At 38.1% G+C, this 23,485-nt stretch overlaps 2 protein-coding genes across 3 annotated transcripts in view; both read right to left on the bottom strand.

Moving 5' to 3' along the window:
• Positions 1 to 14,106, bottom strand: part of LOC126961192 (disintegrin and metalloproteinase domain-containing protein 32) — a 171,146-nt gene extending 157,040 nt beyond the window's left edge. The window contains exons 1-2 of one of the 2 annotated variants that reach the window (XM_050801303.1): positions 13,817 to 14,106; positions 2,191 to 2,270 (exon numbers count right to left, since the gene is read on the bottom strand). In XM_050801303.1, coding sequence (XP_050657260.1) covers positions 2,191 to 2,270; positions 13,817 to 13,967 — 231 coding nt within the window. In that variant the 5' untranslated portion in view covers positions 13,968 to 14,106. The remainder of the gene's footprint in view (positions 1 to 2,190; positions 2,271 to 13,816) is intronic. The other variant, XM_050801304.1, reaches the window with a different exon arrangement.
• A 2,529-nt stretch (positions 14,107 to 16,635) lies between these two features.
• The window catches only part of ADAM9 (ADAM metallopeptidase domain 9), a 113,066-nt gene continuing 106,216 nt past the window's right edge, over positions 16,636 to 23,485 (bottom strand). The window contains exons 21-22 of the mRNA XM_050801305.1: positions 19,709 to 19,776; positions 16,636 to 18,035 (exon numbers count right to left, since the gene is read on the bottom strand). Of these exons, the coding sequence (XP_050657262.1) occupies positions 17,942 to 18,035; positions 19,709 to 19,776 (162 nt within the window). The 3' untranslated portion in view covers positions 16,636 to 17,941. The remainder of the gene's footprint in view (positions 18,036 to 19,708; positions 19,777 to 23,485) is intronic.

Raw genomic sequence — 23,485 nt, forward strand, 5'->3', positions numbered from 1 at the left:
TTTCTACCAGCCATTCCTTCAAGGCAATCTAGGCTTTTTCTTAGCATGTACTTCACCAGTCTTCTAGCCTCTACTCTTCACTCAGTTCCAAATTCACTTCAACATTTTTAGGTATTTGTTAAAGCAGCACCCCACTTCACAATACCAAAATCTGATTACTCTGCTCAGGTTACCCAAACAAAATGCCACAGACGAGGTGGCTTAAACAACAAAAATGTATTTTCTCACAGTTATGGAGGCTGGAAGTCCAAGATAAAGGTGCCAACAGGGCTGATTTCTGGTGAGGCCTCTCCTCTTGGCTTGCAGACAGCTGCCTTCTTGTTGTATCCTTTCATGACCTTCACTTTGTATGCATGAACCCCTAGTATATTTCCTCTTCTTGTAAGTACACCAGTCCTATTAGATTAACTAAATCCCTAACCTTATGACCCCATATAACCTTAATTATCTCCATAAGGCCCTTGACCTCATGTAACCTTAATTACCTCCATAAGGCCCTATCTCCAAATATAGTCACATTAGGGGTTAGGGATTCAACATATGAACTTTGAAGGGCCACAATTCAGTCCATAACAGAGTTCTTAGATGCAAAACCAAAAACAAGAACCATTAAAAAAAATTTGATAAACTGAATGTCATCAAAATTGAAAAGGTTTGTGTTTCAGAAAATACCACTGAGAAAAATGAAAAAGCAAGCCAGAAATTGGGAGAAAATAATTCCAAATGAGATATCTGATGGAGAACTTGTGTCCAGAATATATAATGAATTCATAGAACTCAAAAATAAATAAACAACTAAATTTTAAAATAGGAGAATAATTTGAGTAGACATTCCACAGAAAAGGCACATAAATGGCTATTAGGCTCCTAAAAAATACTCAACATAATTATTCATTAAATAAATGCAAATAGAAGCCACAATTACATACCACTACACTCCCACTACAATAGCTTTAATCCAAAAGACAGAAAATGTCAAATGTCCACAAGTATGTGAAAAAACTGAAACACTCAAAAATTGCTGATGTGACATGTAAATTGGTACAGTCGCTATGGAAAACACTGTAGCAGTTTCTAAAAATGTTAAACACAAACTTACCATGTGCCCAGCAATTTCACTCCTAAGAATCTACCCAAGGGAAAATACATGTCCATACATGAATGCTCATAAAAGAATTATTCATAATACTCAATGTCGGAAAACAATCCAAAGTCCATCAACTGGAGAATGAGAATGGATAATCAAATGTGGAATATCCACATTTAAGAAATAAAAATTAATAACCTGATCAATGCTACAAAATGGATAATCCTAAGTGAAAAAAAGTCTAATACAAAAGCTTACATATTGCATGTTGCCATTTATATAGAATGCCCCTAAAGAGGCAAATACATAGAGACAGACAACAGATCAGCAGTTGCCAAGGGCTGGAGAAGAACTACAAATGTGCATAAGGGATCTTTTTAAAAAGGGTTGACAGCAACATTCTACAATTGGACTGTGGTAATGTTTGCACAATTCTATTTATGTACTGCTGTAATAATTGTTGAGCTGGATGCTTAAAATCGGTGAATTCTGTGGTGGTGTAAATTGCACCTCAAAAAAACCATTAAAAATAGAATGTTACCAAAAGATCGGTCACTTACAAGCAAATCTTGCTTAATCATATTTCTTTTTTTTAAATCGCCTAAGACACCTATAGCATATAGCTATGCACATGACAAGTCTAGAGAAATAGTTGCTAAATAAATCAAAGAATAAAATAAAAGTATTTCCCTTTCTAATAAAAATAGTAGAATAAAAGGTTTCTTGTCTGAGAATTGCTAGATGTAGAGGTGGAGATTGAGAAAGAGGCTTTATTGAAAAGAAATTGTCTTCGACATTTTGGAGAAAATTATTCTCTTTGTGTTGATGTCCTAGATATCACTCAGATAAAACATGTAATTCTACATTCTCTTCTATATGTAAACTTTAAAAAAAATTTACCATAAGAAAATGACAAACGTTAACAAAATACAGAACATTCTAATTTACCTATTTGCTTTTACCATCAAAGCTTTTAATTCCTATCAGTAGAAATACAAGAGATATTATATTCATATTAAAACGGGCTTGACATATTTCATAGCTATATAATAAAAATAAGAAATTTCATATAAACATTTAGGTTGCGAAAAAATATCTCTTACGTATTCTATTTCTGAACTGTCACTTGTATTTGTTTGGATTTTCTCTGGAATTACGATTTGTAGAAGTGAATTTTGAAAACCTAAAAAGATTAAAAAAAAAAAAAAAGTTAGTACCCTTGCCTTAAATTTGACTAAATATCTGTTCAGTTTCTTTCATAAAGATTGCTTCTTGTGCAGGTATGCGTGGCTCATCACTGTGTACTTCTGTATAAAGCTTGAAAACACTTACTTTGAAAAACAGACAAGGTACTTATGAAAGAACAAAAAAGGAGAAGGGAAGAGGTATTCAGCTGACACGAAATGTGTGGTTCCTGAAGAAAACAGAAAATATTCACCAAAAAAATCAAAGACATACTTCAAAAAAATTTTCCTGAAATAAAAGATTCAAAACAATAGACTAGAAAGTATACTGTATTTCAGGAATAACTGATCATTACTTTAAACTAAAACATATTCTACTGAAATTGTTGGGTTTCCAAGATAGAATTCCTTGCAAATATGATAGAATGAAAAAAAGGAAAATCATGTTATGTATAAAGGGAGATAAGCAGGCTGGCTTGAGAATTTTTACAACACCATTCAATGTTAAAAGACTAAAGAACAATGTCTAAAAAAGAATTTTAAGAAAAGACAGTGAAGACCCTATAAATGTACACTCAGCAAAAAGGCCATTAAATATAAAGGCAAAAGAGAGATATTTACAAGCAAAACTCAAAAAGAAAAAAAAGTTCACATGAGTCTGTCACGAAAGTCAGAGACATTTCTCCCAATAAAAATATCAGCAGAGTTGTGGTAAAATGCCTAATAGTGAGAACAAAATAATTATAACTATAGACTAAAGGCTAAAACAACTGTGGGAATCATAGTTATATAACAGATGCAAATGTTAAAAGCTCTGGTTACATAAACATAATATACACAACTTCAGTAACTATAGCAGAAGATGAGGAAGATCATATAAGCGTACCAATTTCCTTAAATCTGCTTAACAGAGCCAGGTGCGGTGGCTCACGCCTGTAATCCCAGCACTTTGGGAGGCCGAGGCAGGTGGATCACGAGGTCAGGAGTTCCAGACCAGCCTGGCCAACATGGTGAAACCCCGTCTCTACTAAAAATACAAAAATTGGCCAGGTGGCATGCACCTGTAGTCCTAGCTACTCAGAAGGCTGAGGCAGGAGAGTTACTTGAACCTGGAGGTGGAGGTTGCAGTGAGCCAAGATCACGCCACTGCACTCCAGCTTGGGTGCCAAAGGGATACTCCGTCTCAAAAAAAAAAAAAAGGAAAAAAAATCTGCTTAACAGTGTGATCCAAAAAATGTGACTTAAACCTAAAAACAAGCAGTATAAGTAGAAACTGTTCAGTGACATAAAGGTACAGAAAAATTAAGATTAAAAGTAACCATAGTCAGCCAGACACGGTGGCTCACACATGTAATCACAGCACTTAGGGAGGCCAAGGCAGGTGGATCACCTGAGGTCAAGAGTTCAGCCTGGGCAACACAGTGAAACCCCATCTCTACTAAAAATACGAAAATTAGCTGGGTGTGGTGGTGGCGCATGCTTGTAATCCCAGCTACTCGGAAGGCAGGAGAATCGCTTGAACCCAGCAGGCAGAGATTATCGTGAGCCAAGGTCATGCCACTGCACTCCAGACTGGGCAACACAGAAAGACTCTGTCTCAAAAAAAAAAAGTAACCATAATCATTAAATGCCACAACTAACATCATACTGAATGGGGAAAAGTTGAAAGCCTTTCCTCTAAGAACTAGAACAAGACAAGGATGCCCAATCTCACCACTCCCGTTCAACATAGCACTGGAAGTACTAGCCAGAGCAATCAGGCAAGAGAAAGAAATAAAAGGCATCCAAATAGGAAGAGAGGAAGTCAAACTATCTCTCTTCGCAGACGACATGATTCTATAGAAAACCCTACAGTTTCTGCCCAAAGTCTCCTAGATCGGATAAGCAACTTTAGTAAAGTTTCAGGATACAAAATCAATGTACAAAAATCACTAGCATTTCTATACACCAGCAACAGCCAAGCCGAGAGCCAAATCAAGAACACGATCCCATCCAAAATAGCCACAAAAAGAACAAAAGACGTAGGAATACAGCTAACCATGGAGGTGAAAGATCTCTACAAGGAGAACTACAAAACACTGCTCAAAGAAATCAGAGATGACACAAACAAATGAAAAAACATTCCATACTCATGGATCGGAAGAATCAATATTGTTAAAAGGCCCATATTGCTCAAAGCAACATACATATTCAGGGCTATGCCTATCAAACCAACAATAGTTTTTCACAGAATTAGAAAAAACTATTCTAAAATTCACATGGAACCAAAAAAGAGCCCAAATAGCCAAAGCAATCCTAAGCAAAAAGAAGAAAGCAAGAGGCTTCCCACTACCTGTCTTCAAACTATATACTACAAGGCTACAGTAACCAAAGCAGGATGGTACTGGTACAAAAACAAACACATAGACCAATGGAACAGGTTAGAAAACTCAGAAATAAAGCCACACACCTATAACCATCTACTCTTTGGCAATGGGGAAAGGACTCTCTATCCAATAAATGGTGCCGGGATAACGGGCTACTCATATGCAGAAGACTGAAACTGAACCTTTGCCATATTCAATAATCAATGCGAGATGGATTAAAGACCTAAATGTAAAACTTAAAACTATAAATACCTTAGAAGAAAACCCAGGACATGCTATTATAGACATCTTTGACTTGGCAAAGGTTTCATGATGAAGACTCCAAAAGCAATTGCAACAAAAACAAAAATTGAGAAGTGGGACTTCATTAAACTAAAGAACTTCTGCACAGCAAAAGAAATTACCAACCAAGTAAACAGGCAACCTGCAGAATGCAGAAAATATCCACAAACTATGCCAACAAAGGTCTAATATCTGGACTCTATAAGGAGCTTAAACAATTCAACAAGCAAAAAACAACCCCATTAAAAAATGGGCCAATGACATGAACAGATGCTTCTCAAAATAAAACATACATGTGGCCAACAAGCATATGAAAAACTTATCATTAGAAAAATGAAAGTCAAAACAACAGTGACATATCATCTCACACCAATCAGAATGACTTATTAAAAAGTCAAAAAATAATAGATGTTGGCAAGGTTGCAGAGGGAAGAGAACGCTTATACACTGCTGGCGAGAATGTAAGTTAGTTCATCCACTGTGAAAAGCAGTATGATTTCTCAAGGAACCTAAAACAGAACTCCCATTTGACCCAGCAGTCCCATTACAGAGTACATACCCACGGGAATATAAATCGTTCTACCATAAAGACACATGCACACGTATATTCATTGCAGCACTTTTCACAATAGCAAAGACATGGAATCAACCAAGATATCCATCAGTAGTGGACTGGAAAAAGAAAATGTTGTACATATACACCATGTAATCATGTCCTTTGCAGCCACACGGGTGCAGCTGGCGGCTACTATCCCAAACAAATTAACACAGGAACAGAAAACCAAATACCGCATATTCTCACTTTTGAGCAGAGGCTAAACATTGAGTACACATGGATGCAAAGAGTGGCACAATAGAACCAGAACTTACTTGAAGGTGGAGGATGGGAGGCGGGAGAAAACTGAAAAACTACTTCTCAGATACTATGCTCACTACCTGGGTAATGAAATCATTTGTACACAGAACCCCAGTGACACACAATTTACCCATATAACAAATCTGCACATGTACCTCCAAACCTAAAATTAAAGTTGGAAGAAAAAATAAAACTTATAAAAAAGTTTTTAAACATGATTCCTTGCTTTGACTGGGAATCATGGAATTCTGAAGTGGCAGACAATGGATGTCAGACACTTGACTCTCAGAGACAGGTGAGCACAATTACCAGAAAAAGCCACAAGGACAGTGTGAAAAACAAAATGCTTTCACCTACAGAAGTCCTGGGTAGTATCTAACTGATCACAGAGTCCCTAGAAATGAACTAGATGAGCAGGCTAGTCAAGAAAATTCTAGTTTGTGGTGCGCAGAAACTGATGCAATCACCACGAGGACTCACAGCCTCTTCCCTGGTTCCTATACCTGACCCAGTTCAAAGGCTTGCAGCCTTTTCATTGAGGAGTGAGAGAGTCCTCTTTAGGAAAGACCTTGCCATGCGACCACAGGAGTGTGCTACGAATCTTCCCCTGCAGCCTCCTCCATAGTGTCCTGTGTCCTTTTACCATGATGACTATGCCCTGGGGAGGGGAAATAGCCAGACTTTCAGGGAGTATTATTTACTGCCTCTGAACTAACACTAATCCTGAGGACTCAAAATACCAGCATGGTCCATTGATCAGAATAGGGACTTACATAGATCAAGGGATAAATTGTGACCTGGATCCATCAATGGTGAACGAAATTACAGTTTTTGTGAAATGAAGTAGCTCGTTGAAATTAAAGTCTCATTAGTTAGTTCAAGTGAAACTATAGTTGATTAGTGAAAAAAATATAGACTCCAATGTGTTGATTTGTTTCAACAAATCATAGCACAGAGGGACACTGTCCTGTCATAGCACAGAGGCACACTGACCGTTTTGATTTCCCATTAGAACATCATGCTGGTCAAGTTGCATGTGAAAGACATCATGCTAATATATTTAGTGAGCAAGAAGTAGCAAGTGCCCTAGATGTTTTAGTCAGATACATGTATGCCGGAATGTGGTAGAACCTATGGAGGTTTAAGGGATAGTTACAACCCCGATGTTTCTTCGGGTCCAGTGGCTGCAGCATGCTGAGATATCCTGTACAAAGTGAGATGCTAGTGGCTACACCTTGCATAGCCCACCACAAAAAAAAAGAGTCACAACGAGTGGCGGGCCATTTTGAGTTTTTGAATTCAGAGATAATACATACTGTTTTGGGGTGTGAACGCCTGAATCATTCATCGGGTGACTGGTAAAGCTGTCAAAATCGACTGGGATCCAGCGCAAGAGAAGACTCTGCAGCAAGTTTAAGATACAGATGGCACTGCCCTGCCGCTTCAGTGTTATGACACAGGACACCCTGCAGTACCCACTGTACTGACACTCATAATGTTACTCAGGTGGCTGCAGTCATCTGGCAGCTCGCCTAGGCCTGGAGAGACTAAGACAACACCATTCATGGTCTTTTGACTGAATGGCCTAGGTTGAGTCATCTCCATTTCACACACCCTCTTATCGTCGTAGTCTAGGATTCTCCATGTAGCAGTCAAGACAGTGCTTCAAGAGAGCAGAGAGGAAGCTGCAAGGCCTCTTGAGGCATAGACTTGGCAGTCTCACAACTCACTTCTACCACATTCAAATGGCCAGAGCAAGTCATGCGGCCAACCAGATTCAGAGAATGAAGAAATACATTCTACCTCTCAATGGGAGGAATGACAAAGAAATGTTGCAAAAAGGAAGCACACACAAGGATGGAGGAAGTGTTAAGGCCATCGCCATCTTTGCAAACAATCAATTCAACACATGTGATATGGCTTTCCACTGTTACCAGTCTGTGCATTTCATCGTTAATTATTGGTGCCCACATCTCTATAAATAGTCCCATAGCTAAACTCTCTTTATTTAAACCCTTTTAGTGTATCCTCAGTCTCATGACAGGTCTCTAACTGAGACCTACCTGTGTACTTTGGGAGCAACAGGGCGGTGATAGTTTAACGTCTACTACTACATTCATGATGTTCTAATAGGAAATCAAAATGGTCAGTGTCCCTCTGTGCTATGACAGGACAGTTGACAGCTTGAAGGGAAGGTGGTGAAAAATGTATTATTCTTGTCAGATAAAGGCATTTGTCACCATTGCTGACTGGAATTGAATATAACACTTGCCAGGTCAATAACTGCATATTAGGTATTGGGAGCCGAGTTGATTTGTTTCAACAAATCAACACATTGGCATCTATATTTTTTTCACTAATCAACTATAATTTCACATTAAATTTCGCATTACAATTAAATGGGGGAATGATGTAATATCAGTATTCATTATCCATTTGGAAAAATACAAATATAGTTTCCTATCTAGCACCACAATGTGGATTACAAGACATCATGTACAAGGTTACAAAACTATTAGAAAGACTGAAAGGCTAAATTTTCTAAAGTTGTAAAATAACTTTAAGAAAGTATGGGAAACTATTTGTTTTAATCATTGTACCAAGGGAAGCCTTAATAAGGAAAACAAAATGCAGAAGCCATAAGAAAGTGTTGATAAACTTAGCACAAAAATCAGGATATCACAAATAAAAAGATCAATAACACATTGAAGAAAACTTGTGCAAGGTATAGAAAAAATAAAATGATTAATATCCAAAATATATAAAAATAGATGATGTACATAAATGTATACAATATGCTTTCATCATTTATAATTTACTTCAAAAGGACCATATGTCTATATTTATACATATTTATATCTAAGTGTCTAGAGAAAAGTCCAGAAAGAGTACCATCAAACTGATAAAACAGTCGTTTTCTTTAAAAGTATAGTAAAATTGACAACCAGGAAAGATGGTAACGTATAGGGTAGCCTCTTTTACTTGATTTTGAATGTAATCACATATTACCAAATAAAAATTATTAACAAGTTTATAATTATTTTTAAAGTTCCAGGATTTGGATCCAGAAATCTGTATGTTTAGAAATATCCAGAGATTATTCTGATGTAAAGCCAAATTTGGCCTCAACTATCCCACTTTAGGAAAAGACTGATACATAAATGCGTATGTCACTTCAAAAATCTAGTAGGTATCATAGTTTTTACACTAAATTTAGGCAAAGCCTCAGAATCATTTTCAACAAAACATTGTAGGTAGTCACTGCCACTCCATCGGATGTCAGCGTTTCCCAACTTGTTCTTTTCTTTTTCCTTTTTTTTTTTTTTTTTTTTTTTTTTTTGTTGAGACAGAATCTTGCTCTGTCACCCAGGCTGGAGTGCGGTGGTGTGATATTGGCTCACTGCAACCTCTGCCTCCCAGATTTCAGTAATTCTCTTGCCTCAGCTGGGATTACAGGCATGTGCCCCCACGACCAGCTAATTTTTGTATTTTTTTGGTAGAGATGGGGTTTCACCATGTTGGCCAGGGTGGTCCTGAACTCCTGGCCTCAAGTGATCCACCCGCCTCGGCCTCCAAAAGTGCTGGGATTACAAGCGTAAGCCACCATTCCCAGCCTCTTCCCAATTTGTTCTATGTAAAGGCAATCCCAGTCAAAATTCCAGCAAGCTATTTTGTGGATATCAACCAACAGATTCTACTGTTTACATGAGGAGGTAAAAGACCCAGAATAGCCAGTTTCTTATTGGGGGATAACAAAGTCCAGAAAAGGAAATGGACATACCTATACCATTGGGCCTAACATTTTCCTTTGTAAGTACATATCCAAGAGAAATGAAAACATATGTCCACACAAAAACTGGTACATGAATGTTCCTAGCAGCATTATTCCTAACAGCCAAAAGTTGGAAACAATCAAATGTCCATCAACTGATGAATCGGTAAACAAATGGGTGAATGTATACAATGAAATATTATTCAGTCACAAAAAGGAATGAAGTTCTAGTGCATTCTACAACAGAAATGAACCTTGAAAACATTATGCAAGTGAAATAAGCCAGACAGAAAAGGTCATGTTTTGTATGATTCCATTTATACCCAGAATAGGTAAATCCAAAGGGACAGTGGTGGCCAGGTAAATCCAAAGCAGATCAGTGGCTGCCAGGGGCTGGAAGGAGGAGGACATGAGGAGTGATTGCTCAATGTGAAAATGCCATCCCCAAATTGCTGAGCAAGATCCCTCAGCTGACGGGACCATCAGCAGTTTGGAGTTGGCATTTTCCTTTGAAAGTTTAAATTCTCTCTTCTGAGTTATAATAAAAAAGCCAGGATTTCTTGCACTTATAGTTATGCATATAATTTATAATATGACAGCATTAATAACAGAAGTTCTCATTCATTGCTAGGGGGAATGCAAATGGTACAGCCACTTTGGAAGACAGTTTGGCTCTTTTTTTAAAAACTAAATATACGCTTATCATATGATCCAGCAATAGCATTTCTTGGTATTTACCCAAATGAGTTGAAAACTTATGTCCACACAAAAACCTGCACATAGATGTTTATAGAAGCTTTATTCATAACTGCCAAAGCTTAGAAGCAACCAAGATGTCATTTGGTAGGTAAATGGATAAATAAACTGTGGTAGATCCAGACAATTGACTATTATTCAGCACTGAAAATAAATAAGCGACCCGGCGCAGTGGCTCATACCTGTAATCCTAGCACTTTGGGAGGCCAAGGCAGGTGGATCACTTGAAGTCAGGAGTTCAAAACCAGCCTGCTCAACATAGTGAAACCTCACCTCTACTAAAAATACAAAAAAATTAGCTGGGCATGGTAGCAGGCACCTGTAATCCCAGCTATTTGGGAGGCTGAGGCAGGAAAATTGCTTGAAACCGGGAGGCAGAGGTTGCAGTGAGCCAAGATCCTGCCACTGCATTCCAGCCTGGGCAACAGAGTAAGACTCCATCTCAACAAAACAATTAAATAAATAAATAAGCTATTGAGCCATGAAAAGCCATGGGAGAACCTTAAATGCACATTATTAAGTAAAAAAAAGTCCATCCAAAATGGCTACATATTATATGATTTCAAATACTTGACATTCTGGAAAAGGCGAAACTATGAGGACTAATGAGATGAGTCGTTGCCAGCAGCAGTGGGGAGGGAGGGATAAATAAGCAGAACACACGGGATTTGTAGGGCGGTGAAACTATTCTGTATAATACTACAATGGTGGATGCGTGTCATTGTACATTTGTCAAAACCACAGAATGTGCAACGTGGAGAATGAACCCTAATGCAAACTGTGGACTTTGGATGATAACGATGTGTCAGTGCAGGCTCAGTCATAACAAATGGATCCATGGTGCCAGATGTTGATAGTGGGAGAAATGCATATTTGGGAACAGGGGCTATACGGGAACTCTTTCAGCTCAATTTTGCTATGAACCTAAAACTGCTCTAAAAAATAAAGTTTATTAATATTTTTTATTTTATTTTTTGAGATGGAATTTTGCTTTTGTCACCCAGGCTGGAGTGCGATGGTGCCATCTCAGCTCACTGCAGCTCCCGCCTCCTGGGTTCAACCAATTCTCCTGCCTCAGCTTCCTGAGTAGCTGGAATTACAGGCACGTGCCACCACATCTGTAATTTTTATATTTTTAGTAGGGACGGTCGGGGCTTCACCATGTTGGCCAGGCTGGTCTCGAACTCCTGACATCAGGTGATCCACCCACCTCAGCCTCCCAAAGTGCTGGGATTATAGGCATGGGCTATTACGCCCAGCCCTATTAATATTTTTTAAATGGTTAGATGGAAATTTTATTTTACATGTATTTCACAAAAATTTAAAAATTTTTAAAAAAATAATACATTCAAAAATACATGGATAACATACCAGAGTTCAAGATAGATAATGGATTAATACAGCATGTTAAGAAAACTTCATTGATATGTTCTACATTGCAACTAAACTTCACCATTGCTCAACTTTTGTTGTAGTACACAAAGAATACCTTCAATTATCTGGAAAAAAGGTATTAAGGTATTTCTTCCTTTTCCAACTGTATAGTCTAGATTTTCTTCAGATATTTCACATGAAATATACAGCAACAGATTGACTGCAGAAGCAGATATGAGAAGTAGCTGTCTTCTATTAAAGCAGACATTAAAGAGATTCACAAAAATGCTGCTCTTCTCGTATTTTTTGTTTTGGAAAATATAGTTATTTTTATTTTGAAAATGTGATACGTGTGTTAACATATAAAAGGCATATTACTTTCTTTTTTTTTTTTTTTTTTTTTTTTTTTTTTTTTTTTTTTTTTTTTTTGAGACAGAGCCTCCCTCTGTCACCCAGGCTAGAGTGTAATGGCACAACCTGGCTCACTGTAACCTCTGCCTCCTGGGTTCAAGTAATTCTCCTGCCTCAGCCTCCTAAGTAGCTAGGATTACAGGCATGCACCACCACACCTGGCTAATTTTTTTGTATTTTAGTAGCGATGGGGTTTCACCATGTTGGCCAGGCTGATCTCGAACTCCTGACCTCACTCAGGTGATCCACCTGCCTCAGCCTCCCAAAGTGCTGGGATTTCAGATGTGAGCCACCACACCTGGCCATTACTTTCATTTTTAATGAATGAGATACACATTCTTACATTTCTACTTTAATTTCTAATATGTTAAACATTGATATAAATCCACATAAACAAAAGCTCTTTGAGAATCTCAATAATTGTTCATGTATAAGGGAGTTCTGAACCCAAAAACTTTGACAATCACTGCATTAAAACTTTGTACATGTTATGAACTGAATGTATCCCACAAAATTCTATGTTGAATCCCTAACCCCCAAGGTGACAGTATTTGGTTATGGCCTTTGGGAGGTAACCAGGGTTTCAGGTATAGAGCGGGACCCTCATGATGAGATTTGTGCCCTGATGAGACATCAGAGAATTTGCTCCTGCTCTCTCTTTCCTTGTACACAAAGAAAAGGTCCTGTGAGTGTGCAGGGAGAAGGTAGCTGTTTACAAGCCAGGAAGAGAACCCTCACCCCAGTCTAACCAGGCTGACACCCTGGCCTTGACCACACCTCTGCTATGCTGCAGAGGTAATTGTGGCAGGATAGGAAGAAGACTAGGAAGAGTTCTCAAAAATTTACAGTATCACAAGGGAGGCTTACATGCAAGTAAAATGTTCTGATATGCCCTTATTTTCCTCCTCTTATTACATACTATTCTGAATCTTGTCAGCCAGAGTCAGTACATGGCGTGTCTTACTTCCTCCCTCTCCACAATGTTCCATTTGCATTGTTTGGAGGTAACTACAGTTTATTTAGCAGTTCTCTTACTAATGAACTTTTATAGTTTTTCAATCATTTGGCTGTTAAGTACTATATTAGTCAGCTCTCACTGCCATAACGAAATAGTGTAGACTGCATGGCTTAAACAACAGAAATTTATTTACCTCATAGTTCTGGGGAACTATGAGCTGGAGTCTCCCTCTGTTGCCCACTGTTGCCCACTGCACTCCAGCCTGGGCAACAGAAGGGCCTCGGTCACACACAAAAAAATTTTTTTAATTTTTAAAAAGAAGACAGGATCTCTGTTGCCCGGGCTGGAGTGCAGTGGGGGCGATCTCGGCTCACTGCAGCCTCCACCTCCTGGACTCACGTGGTCCTCCTCCCTCAGCCTCCCGGGTAGCTGGGACCACAGGTGCGCACCACCACCTCGGAACATTTTTAATTTTTTTTTTTTTTTTAGAGATGGGGTCTTGCTGTGTTGCCCAGGCCACTCTCCAACTCCGAGGTCAATCAATCAGCTCCCCTCAGCCTTCCAAAGCCCTGGGATTACAGGTGTGAGCCCTGGCGCTGGGTCCTGAGTCGCTTCTCCATGGGACGGGGCGCCTAATCCCCTGGAAAAGGCCCCGTTGCCAGGGTGACAGGACCAAAGGGACCCAGGCAGGGAGGGCCCCGGGCTTTGCAAGGAGTCAGGCCGCAGTGTGACGAGCGTCCGGACTAGTGTCAGGGTCTGGGCTGGCTCACCGCGTCTTGACGCCAGGAGGCCGCAGAGCCGGGCCAGCAGCAACCAGAGGCGGAACATGGTGCGGCTTCGGGGTTGCCAGAGGGAAGCCGTTGGGACGCCGGGAGTTGCCGGGTACGCGCGGACGCCGGGGGCCGCTCCCCGTGCGTTCATGGGGCAGCGTTCTCGGGAGGCCCCGGAGCCCGGGGTGCTCTCGGTGTTCAGCGTCCGGAACAATAAGAGCCCGCAGCGGGTGCCCCGAGACTAAAACAACCAGCTCCCTTCGCGGCGCACCCCGCCGCGTGGTTGCTGGAGCCACTGACCACCCAGCGCCCTCTGTCGCGCTCGCGCTCGCAGTCCTCCACTAACTTTTCGCTTTTGTGTTGATGGACCTTAAGAACTGACACACTTACTCACAGTCAGCGTGTGCTTTTCTGCACCAGGCACTTCCCAGTTGCTTTGTTTTGTTTTTGAGACGGGGATGCTCACTATTCTGCCCAGGCTGGTCTCGAACTCCTGGGTTCAAGCGATCCTCCCTCCTCAATTTCCTGAGTAGCTGGGATTACAGGCATCCGCCATCGTTCGGGGCTTCCTCGGTCCCTTCAAAAGCGAATGTGTAATACTTTCTGAATTAAAATCTATATACACACCCAAATATATATTCATATTTGCCAAACCTGTTTCTAATATTTTTTCAAAACTAGCCAGATGTGTGAATATTCCAAAGAAGGGAAGAGTGAGCCGCTTTTCAATATGAAACGCCAGCTCTTCATATTTTTGAAGAGCGCCAGCTGCATTTTTTCCCCACTGACGCTGCCCAAATGGACTTCATAACCAGGCTTTTTCCTCCAGTCTGGTTCTCCGCAGGCCATTGGCTAAAACTCATGTGATGTCATTCTATCGTTCAGAAACTTCTCAGTGCAATAAATACTCATTTCATGTAGTGAAAGAGATAGAGAAGATTCTTGCCCACAATTACAGTACTTACATTTCCGTAGAAAATTCTAGCCAAATGCCTCAGCATAGTAATTTTTCTGAACTCAGACCGGAACCTGGCACTTAATTTCTCCTATCCCCAGTGCTTTGGCAGCTCTGACTTTGGGTCTTTCCTAAACAATGCTTTATTCCCTGGAACTGCAATGCCGCCTCCTTCCCAGCCTCACACCAGGCCTCCATCTGTATGCATTAGCTTTTCATTCTTTTCAAAGAATGGATTAATTTCTCATACTATGTAATAGGCCAACACATAAACTAAAAGGCCTCATGGGAACAGAAAAATCTCACTTGAGGAATTAACACATTTAAAATGAAGATGTGATTTTTATGGATGCAAGCAATTTCAACAGGGAAATTGACAGCTGAAATTAATAACATGAACAAAAACAAGGCAACAGGCAGGTGCGGTGGCTCACACCTGTAATCCCAGCACTTAGGAAGGATGAGGTGGGTGGATCACCAGAGGTCAGGAGTTCAAAACCAGCCTGGTCAACATGGCGAAATCCCGTCTCTACTAACAAATACAAAAATTAGCCGGGTGTGGTGGTGGGCGCCTGAAATCCCAGCTACTTGGGGAGGCTGAGGAAGGAGAATCGTTTGAGCCCAGGAACTGGAGGTTGCAGTGAGCCGAGATTGTGCCATTGCACTCCAGCCTGGGTGACAAGAGCAAAACTCCATCTTGGCTGGGTGAAGGAATAGCGGAACAAGGCAACAAAAAAATACACCGAGTTTGTATCTCAATAGGAACAGCCAATGCTAAGCTAACATTGCTTTTAGGCAGCTGCTGAGCCACAGCTAGTTTCACCTTGCTTTGAAACAAACAGAAGAGCAATTACAGTAAATGCTTCAACTCATCAATTAGTGGTAAGTATTCTGAATGAATTTCTGGTTCTTATATCATTTTGTTCTTTCTTACTCCCCAGCCTTTCGGTTTGTATCTTTAATAGGATTGATTTTGTATTATTCTTGTGTGTATGGCTCTCTTCATAACAGAGGATGTGCTTCTAAAAGTCAGGAAACATATCCTATCCAGAACTTAGATATCACTGTACCTAATACAGTGTCTGAAAAATGGTAGGTTTTAGTAAACATTTATGAAATTTAATGAAATCTGATTTGGGTTTAGAAAACCCAAATTGTGCTTAACTCTATGGTTGCAGACACAGGAGAAAGGGAGAATGCAATACTCTGAACAAGGTCAGTTTGACATACAGAGTCAAACGGAGATGTCAAATTTGCATAATTTACCCTTATTTATTTTTTTTGAAGATAGAAAGGACATCCTTTAATATTTTCAAATGTTGAAGTGGCATCCATGACCAAGAAAGTAAAAAACATAAAGTATATTAAAAAGTATATAAAAGTAAAAGAAGTTCAGATCCAATAGTCTTTTTAAAAACTTTCTTAACTAGTCAAAGATCCAAAGAACTATTTAATTCCAACTGTTAAGTTACATAGTTAATACATTACCAACTGTAAAATTTCAGTGATATGCATTGCGATTGCAAAAATTGAGGCTACATGAGTGAACGGCATAAACGTTTGAGTCTTATATGAATTCATTCAGAGATTTAAAATGAAATGATGGACCTTCATTTGAGATTGCCCACAATATTTAATATGTATACTTGTTACAATAACATGCTATCTTCAGAAAACTGAAATTTTTGCCTTCTTCAAAACTAATCTGTTTTCCAAAAGCCACTGTGCACACTTTGGCAAAAGTCCGACAATTAGTGAGATAATATCTATAAAAGTTTGACTAGAATTTTTATTTAAAATTATAACTTTTTAATTAATAAGATTATAAATAGTTGAGTAGGAAGCTAGTAGGAGACACAAGAGAGAGAATTTCAAGTATTTTATTTATTGTAAATGTTGTATTTGTATATGTATGTATACACAAACCAAAAACACTTTTAAAAAACTAATGAAATTCCGTTAATAAACCTATTATTAAACTTTATTATGAAAGGTTATGAAAAAAATTTTAGTGCTTAAAATTTTACTATCCATACCATTTCTGCCACAGTAAAAATTCCTTTTTAACACAGCTAAGATGATAACTCATAGATACCACAGTAACTTTTTTGTACATATTTAAGAAAACCATTTCTTCCTTCTTTCTCCAGCCTAATTTCTATGAAAATATTAGTGCCTAATATTTTACATGACCCAGCACACCTTAGTAAATGTAAACATTCTAAATGATTTAATAGCAAGCTTGAAAGTTCAGATTTTAAAGTGCTCATGAAATTCTCAAGTGGTTTTGTAACAGTTCAATTGATTGAAGTTTTTATAATTGTTCCTGCTTTATTATAGCCATGAATCAACAACATATTTGATTAGATCTATTAAATACTTCGTACCTTAAAGCTTATAATTTATTTAAAATAGTGCTATTGTGAAAGAATGTCATGCTTTAACATGATTCATAATAGAAATTCTAATATTAAATTAGTTTCTCTAAGAGTTATTATCTATAGTTGAAAGGTCATAAAAATGGAAGCGAGTAACTGTGTGTGAATACACACACCCTCTTTTAGTATACTTTGTACTTTCAAAATATTGTGACATCTTAATTGTGGTTCTTGTGCATTCTTTTGAAGACAACATTTGCTTATTCATGTAGTGAATGACAAGATTCTAGAGTATGATGATTATTAATTCGTGCATGATGAAAAATATTAGATATTATTGGCAGCTGATTAATCAGTTTTCACAGGTATTAGATTATCACATGTTCAATCAGGAACTACATTAATGATAACTAAGGTAAAAAATTCAGAATAACATTTAAACACATAATGACAAAAATCTTACACCAATAGTTAATTTGAGAATCACTGCAATAACATGTTCAAAATAACGTAATCCATGATTAGTGCATTAACCTCACTGATGACTGAATAAGACTTATTCAATGATGGAAACGGAAATGTTATTGTAAATTCCCTGGCTTTACTGAATTTCCTTGTATTTCTCAACTCTCACAATCAGTTTCTGTTTTTCTGTGTTAGTAAAGTCTATTTTGTGGTATTTTGTTTTCATTCATAGTTTCAACAGGAAGAAAGGCTTTTCAAGAAAACATCAAGGAAAAAAAGTATTAGCTCAGTTCCCTGAAGACATTTGCAAAAAGAAGGTTAAAAAAATCAAGTGAGGGAACTATATAAAGGAGGTGCAGGAGCAGGACGGGCAGGAATTAAGTTTCCCTGAGATGATACTTTCGGTTGTGGTGGAGGTGGCCTGTGAGGGGAAAAGAGATAGTTAATAGCGTGTTTAGACTGGGTGAAATAATGCCATATTCATTACAAGCTCAACATAACACCATCCTCAACATCTCTGACAATAGGAAAGGGTACTTTACATTCTGAGATCAGTATTAAGGTGATATTCAATGGCTAAAGGGCTCCAATTAGAGTCTAAAATGGAATAACTACTTTAAATAATATTACTCCATAATCAACAATGTTGTATGAAGTTTCTAGTTTACATGTTTTTTCAAAAAAAAAAAAAAAAAAAAAGCACATGAAATGGTAAAGATAAACTGTAAAAGACACCAAGTGATCAAGCACTTGCCTGTGCCGTTAGAATCTGAGGGCAGCAAATTACTGCTAGGTGTAAACCTAGCTGTTTATAGCTCCCTCAACATGAGATCCACTCTGAGAATTAAAAGTATTATGACTTCTACACCAGGTGTCCATCTCAAACCTCATACTTCCACCTGTGGACAGCCTCTCCTAACCTCATCATCCAATTCTAGTACACCTCTACTCCAATAACACACTAGAACACTACCTGGTGAATGTCTCCCTCATAATTTATATACTCTTCCCCTGATCCTCAGTTGGATTTCAATGTATTCTTACTGTATAATAAAGATTACATATGAAGATAGTCCTCAGAGTTACAATGCAATTGTAATTTGAAAGACTTTTGGGGGATGGGAGGGTCATATGCATTTTATGTAATACAAAATGAAGTAATAAATTATCTTCCTTTCTGATGATTTTAAGCCCATCCATTGAGTCATTTCAGTTCTTGTGTTTTTCAGTTCTAGAATTTGCATTGATTCTTTAAGTTTTTAGTTCTGTGGTGAAATTCTCAATACTGACTTTTAATTCCATGACATCATAGTTATTTTAAAGTCCATGTCTATTTACTGGATACCCTCTCAGTCTGTTTCTATGGCCTATTGTTTTTTGGTTTTAGTCATATTTTCTTTTACATTTGGCTTTTTTTGATCATGAGCAAAACATAAGAAATTGTAGAAATCAGTTGAAGGTCTAGTCCACTCTTACTTCTGGGTCCCAGCACAGAACCTGAGATGTTTGCTAAGGTGCCTCCTCTTTGGCAGGATTCCAAATTTTGTCCAATCTGCCCTGTGAGTTTGTAGAACGCTCTCCTCAGCTTCCTAGCCTGTCTATTGTCAGAACAGGTAAACTCATTTAGGAAGGAAAAGTGGCCCCCAAAGCTGGGGCCATTTCTAGCTTTCCTTCCTCTCCTGACCTTACCCCCACAATTCCTCACTTCTTTAGTCTTCTATGCCTTCAAACACATATTTTCTTATATTGTCCAGCTTTTTTAGCTGTTTTTGACAGGAAGGCTGTTCTAACCCATCTGGTTTCCAACTGCTGGTTACCTCAAAGGCTCTTGCTTCTAAATCTTAGGCACATGAAAGCTGTGGCAGCAGAATCTATGCCTTGCTCAAGCTTCTTTAATATTTCATTTTGACCCTGTACCAATATGATAAAATTTATATAAAAGTTATTTTAAAACCTTTCTGCAAATCATGTTCTTGTAAACTGTTGACAATAAATACCTTTCACTAAATTACACTAAAATACAGGGGAAATTATTAGACATTAACCCCTAGGTTTTATTCTGGTCAAAAAAATCTAAGCAAATTTTCTTCTGACCTTGATGGGAACTGCTGAGGTTGCTTGGCTGCATAGGTTGGTACTGGAAATCTGTTTGCATATATAGGCTAAAAAGAAAAATATAATAAGGTTATTACCACTATGTGCTCATAAATATGATTTCTACATAAAAGAAATCTCTATATTTAAAATCAATAAACAGACTACAGGTGAATATTCCTTAATGGAAATGCTTAAAGCCAGAAGAGATTCAAATTTCAGATTTTTTTCCAATTTTGGAATATTTGCACATACATAATCAGTTATTTTGGGGATGGGATCTATGTCTAAACAGAAAAGTCATTGATGTTTCATACAGGCCTCATACATATAACCTCAGGGTAATTTTATACAATATTTTAAATAATTTTGTGCATAAAACAATGTCTGTGTATGCTGAGTCATCAGAAAGCAAAGGTGTCACTCTCTCAGCCCCTCATGTGGACAATCTGTGGTTGTTTGTTATCACCATCACTCCTGACTCTGAATTTATATACTACTGGTAAGCAATCATTTTCTTAGATTTATTCACATATAAGTACTCAACAGTGCATTTTGACTACAACTCGTCACATTAGGTCAGGTGTGGAATTTTCCACCCGTGGCATCATGTTGGTGCTCAGAAAGTTTTGGGTTTTGGAGCATTTTGGATTTTCAGATTAGGGGTGCTCAACCTGTATTTATTTATAATGCTGTGAATTATAGCGTTATAATGCTATAAAATATTTTGCTTATTTGACATATCTTTACCACTAAATGTGGAATACTTAATTCTTTTAAGGTATTTTTTTTTAATTCAGTAATACCAAAGTGCTATGATCTTGCTTCAAACCAACTGTATTAGTTAAAAGGTAACCTATTTCCTATGTCAATGTATTTTAAATAAAATCTTCCAAAATGTATTGCCAAACCTATACAGTATCTAACTAATACTATAAATACCACTCAGCTAGAATCCTTGATTTTGGAATTCATTATATTCTTCCTTGATGAAGTAGCTGAAGTTTACAACAAAGTGAAACTGTATGACTTAGCCTCAAATAAGAAAGTAAAAGTAATATTTTTCACATATCACATTGTGTTAGAAGACGTTAGGAAAGATCAGATGGAATTACTAAATCAATAATGAAGTGATCTTGACCAAGATGTTCTTTACTATCTACTGTTAAAAGTTCTATGTTTTTTACTATCTACTCCTAAAGTTCTATGACTGGCAGAGAATGCACAGTGGTGGTGAAGACTTTGAGCACCCTCTGGCTTCTACCACAGAACAGGTGGTCTATCATCTGCAATTTTTTTCACCACAGAATGATTTATATGTACTGTGAAAATTGGTGAAAAATGCAACAAAATGTCTCCATCCCTTTCCACAAGCCATAGGAGCAGCACTCCAAAGGGATCCAGTCCACTTTTGGAATGACAACGTGGTGAGGTGATGGGTATGAGAATTAGCTTGACTGAATCCTACAACAAGGTATACATAGACCAAAACATCACATTGTGGCCAGGAATGGTGGCTCATGCCTGTAATCGCAACACTTTTGAAGGCTGAGGCAGGTGGATCACATGAGGTCAGTAGTTCAAGACCAGGCTGGCCAACATGGCAAAACCCCGTCTCTACAAAGAAATCACCCAGGCATGATGGCACAGGCCTGTAATTCCAGCTACTCGGGAGGGTGAGGCAGAAGAATTGCTTGAACCCGGGAGGCAGTGGTTGCAATGAGCCAAGATCACGCCACTACACTCCAGCCTGTGCAACAGAGTGAGACTCCATCTCAAAAAAAAAAAAAAAAAAAAAAAAAAATCACACCATATCCCAAAATATACACAATTATTATTTGTCAATTAAATATAAATTAATGAAAACAAGCTAAAGATTACAAGCAAGCAAGGTGCTGGATATGTTAATTAGCTTGATTTAATCATTTCCACATTGTTTACATAAAACATCATGCTGTACCCCATAAACGTACACAACTATGATTTGCCAATTAAAAATAAAATTTTAAAATTTTAAAAACTTTTTTGGCATTTATTTGACGTATATTTTTTAATATATGCAAAGATCTATTTACAAGGAGGCTTAGTGTCACATTTTTTTATGGTATAAGACTGGAAACAACCTGTTTTTAAATTTCTGGTAAATTTATAAGAGGGAACAGTATACAGTCATTAAAAAGAATGAAGTACATGTTCACTTCTTGCAAAGAGTAGACCAAATATCCAGAGAAAACTTCCCAGTACAGTACACCTAAAATGCTGCCTAAAATATTTAAAAGGTATTTTGAAACACTTGGCTGGGTTGGTGGGAAGTAAGAAACATCTTACAGGCCAAAAAAAAACCAAGAAGGTATGAAAGAGTCCAAACAACGGAGTTGCCTTCATCCTGTGAACATCTTCCTATCCTTGGCAGGCAGCAGTATGCATTTTCAGTAACCCATAGATAAAGGACGAAAAGCCAGGGCCTGAGCAGGATGGAATGGTGAATACAAGGCCCTATACAAAGCCTAGACATACGAAAGGTTATATCCCCATGGGTTAACTAGAAAAATAAATACCTGCCTCAAGGAAGGCCTGTGATGATACTGCCCCTGCTAATAGACGGGGAACTTATAAAACAGTCTCCACACTCATCCTCATAAGAGTTTGGGGACCAGAGTTTATAATATTTGTGTTGTCAAAAAAAAAAAATCAACAAAAATTTCAGTTTAAAGACATCAAAGACTGACTATGCCCCAAGCATCCGGCAAAGAAAAATACTCTCGGTAGAAAACCACAATAATTCAGGACTCAAATATATTTTTTCCAATATAAAGTTCCAAAGAATGTGAGTTTACAATCAACATCACAAGTGCACTAAGAAATAAGCCATCATGAAAGTCAGCAGAAATAACAAACCTGAGAACCCACCAAGGGCATACATATTAAAATGACCAGATACACCACATAAAGTAGGTGTTTGAATATGCTTTAATAAATAAAAGCTTTAAAATAGATAATAAAACTATAACAAACAATCACAAATAACCAGGCAGATTCGAAACAGAACTAAGTAGAACTACAGGAATGAAATGTACTATAAAACTAGTGAAATTAGACATTCAATGAGTTGGTTAAGGAGAAGATTTGGCATAGTTTAGTAGAGACAGTGAATAGAAGGTAGATCCAATATAATCAGAATGGAATACACAAGAATACTGGAAATAGCAAAGAGAGGTTAAGAAACAGAGAGATAGTAAAAAGTCTAACATGCAAGAAATGCGTGAAAGAGGTAATCAGATAATGAGACAGAAGCAATAAAGAAATAATTGCTGGCCGGGCGCGGTGGCTCAAGCCTGTAATCCCAGCACTTTGGGAGGCCGAGGCGGGTGGATCACGAGGTCAGGAGATCGAGACTATCCTGGCTAACATGGTGAAACCCCGTCTCTACTAAAAATACAAAAAACTAGCCGGGCGAGGTGGCGGGCGCCTGTAGTCTCAGCTACTCGGGAGGCTGAGGTGGGAGAATGGCGTGAACCCGGGAGGCGGAGCTTGCAGTGAGCCGAGATCACGCCACTGCGCTCCAGCCTGGGAGACACAGCGAGACTCCGTCTCAAAAAAAAAAAAAAAAAAAAAAAAAAAGAAATAATTGCTAAGAATTTGCTAGAATTGAAAAACGTAAATCAACTCAGGAAGTCTATTTATTGGCAAAAGAGTTTTTTAAAGTCCACATCTACACCAACTAGTCTAAAGATACAGAAGAAAAAGCCACATGGAAAAGATATCATCTACAGCAGA

The sequence above is a fragment of the Macaca thibetana genome, chromosome 8, assembly GCF_024542745.1.
Source record: "Macaca thibetana thibetana isolate TM-01 chromosome 8, ASM2454274v1, whole genome shotgun sequence".
NCBI classification, from domain to species: Eukaryota; Metazoa; Chordata; class Mammalia; order Primates; family Cercopithecidae; genus Macaca; species Macaca thibetana.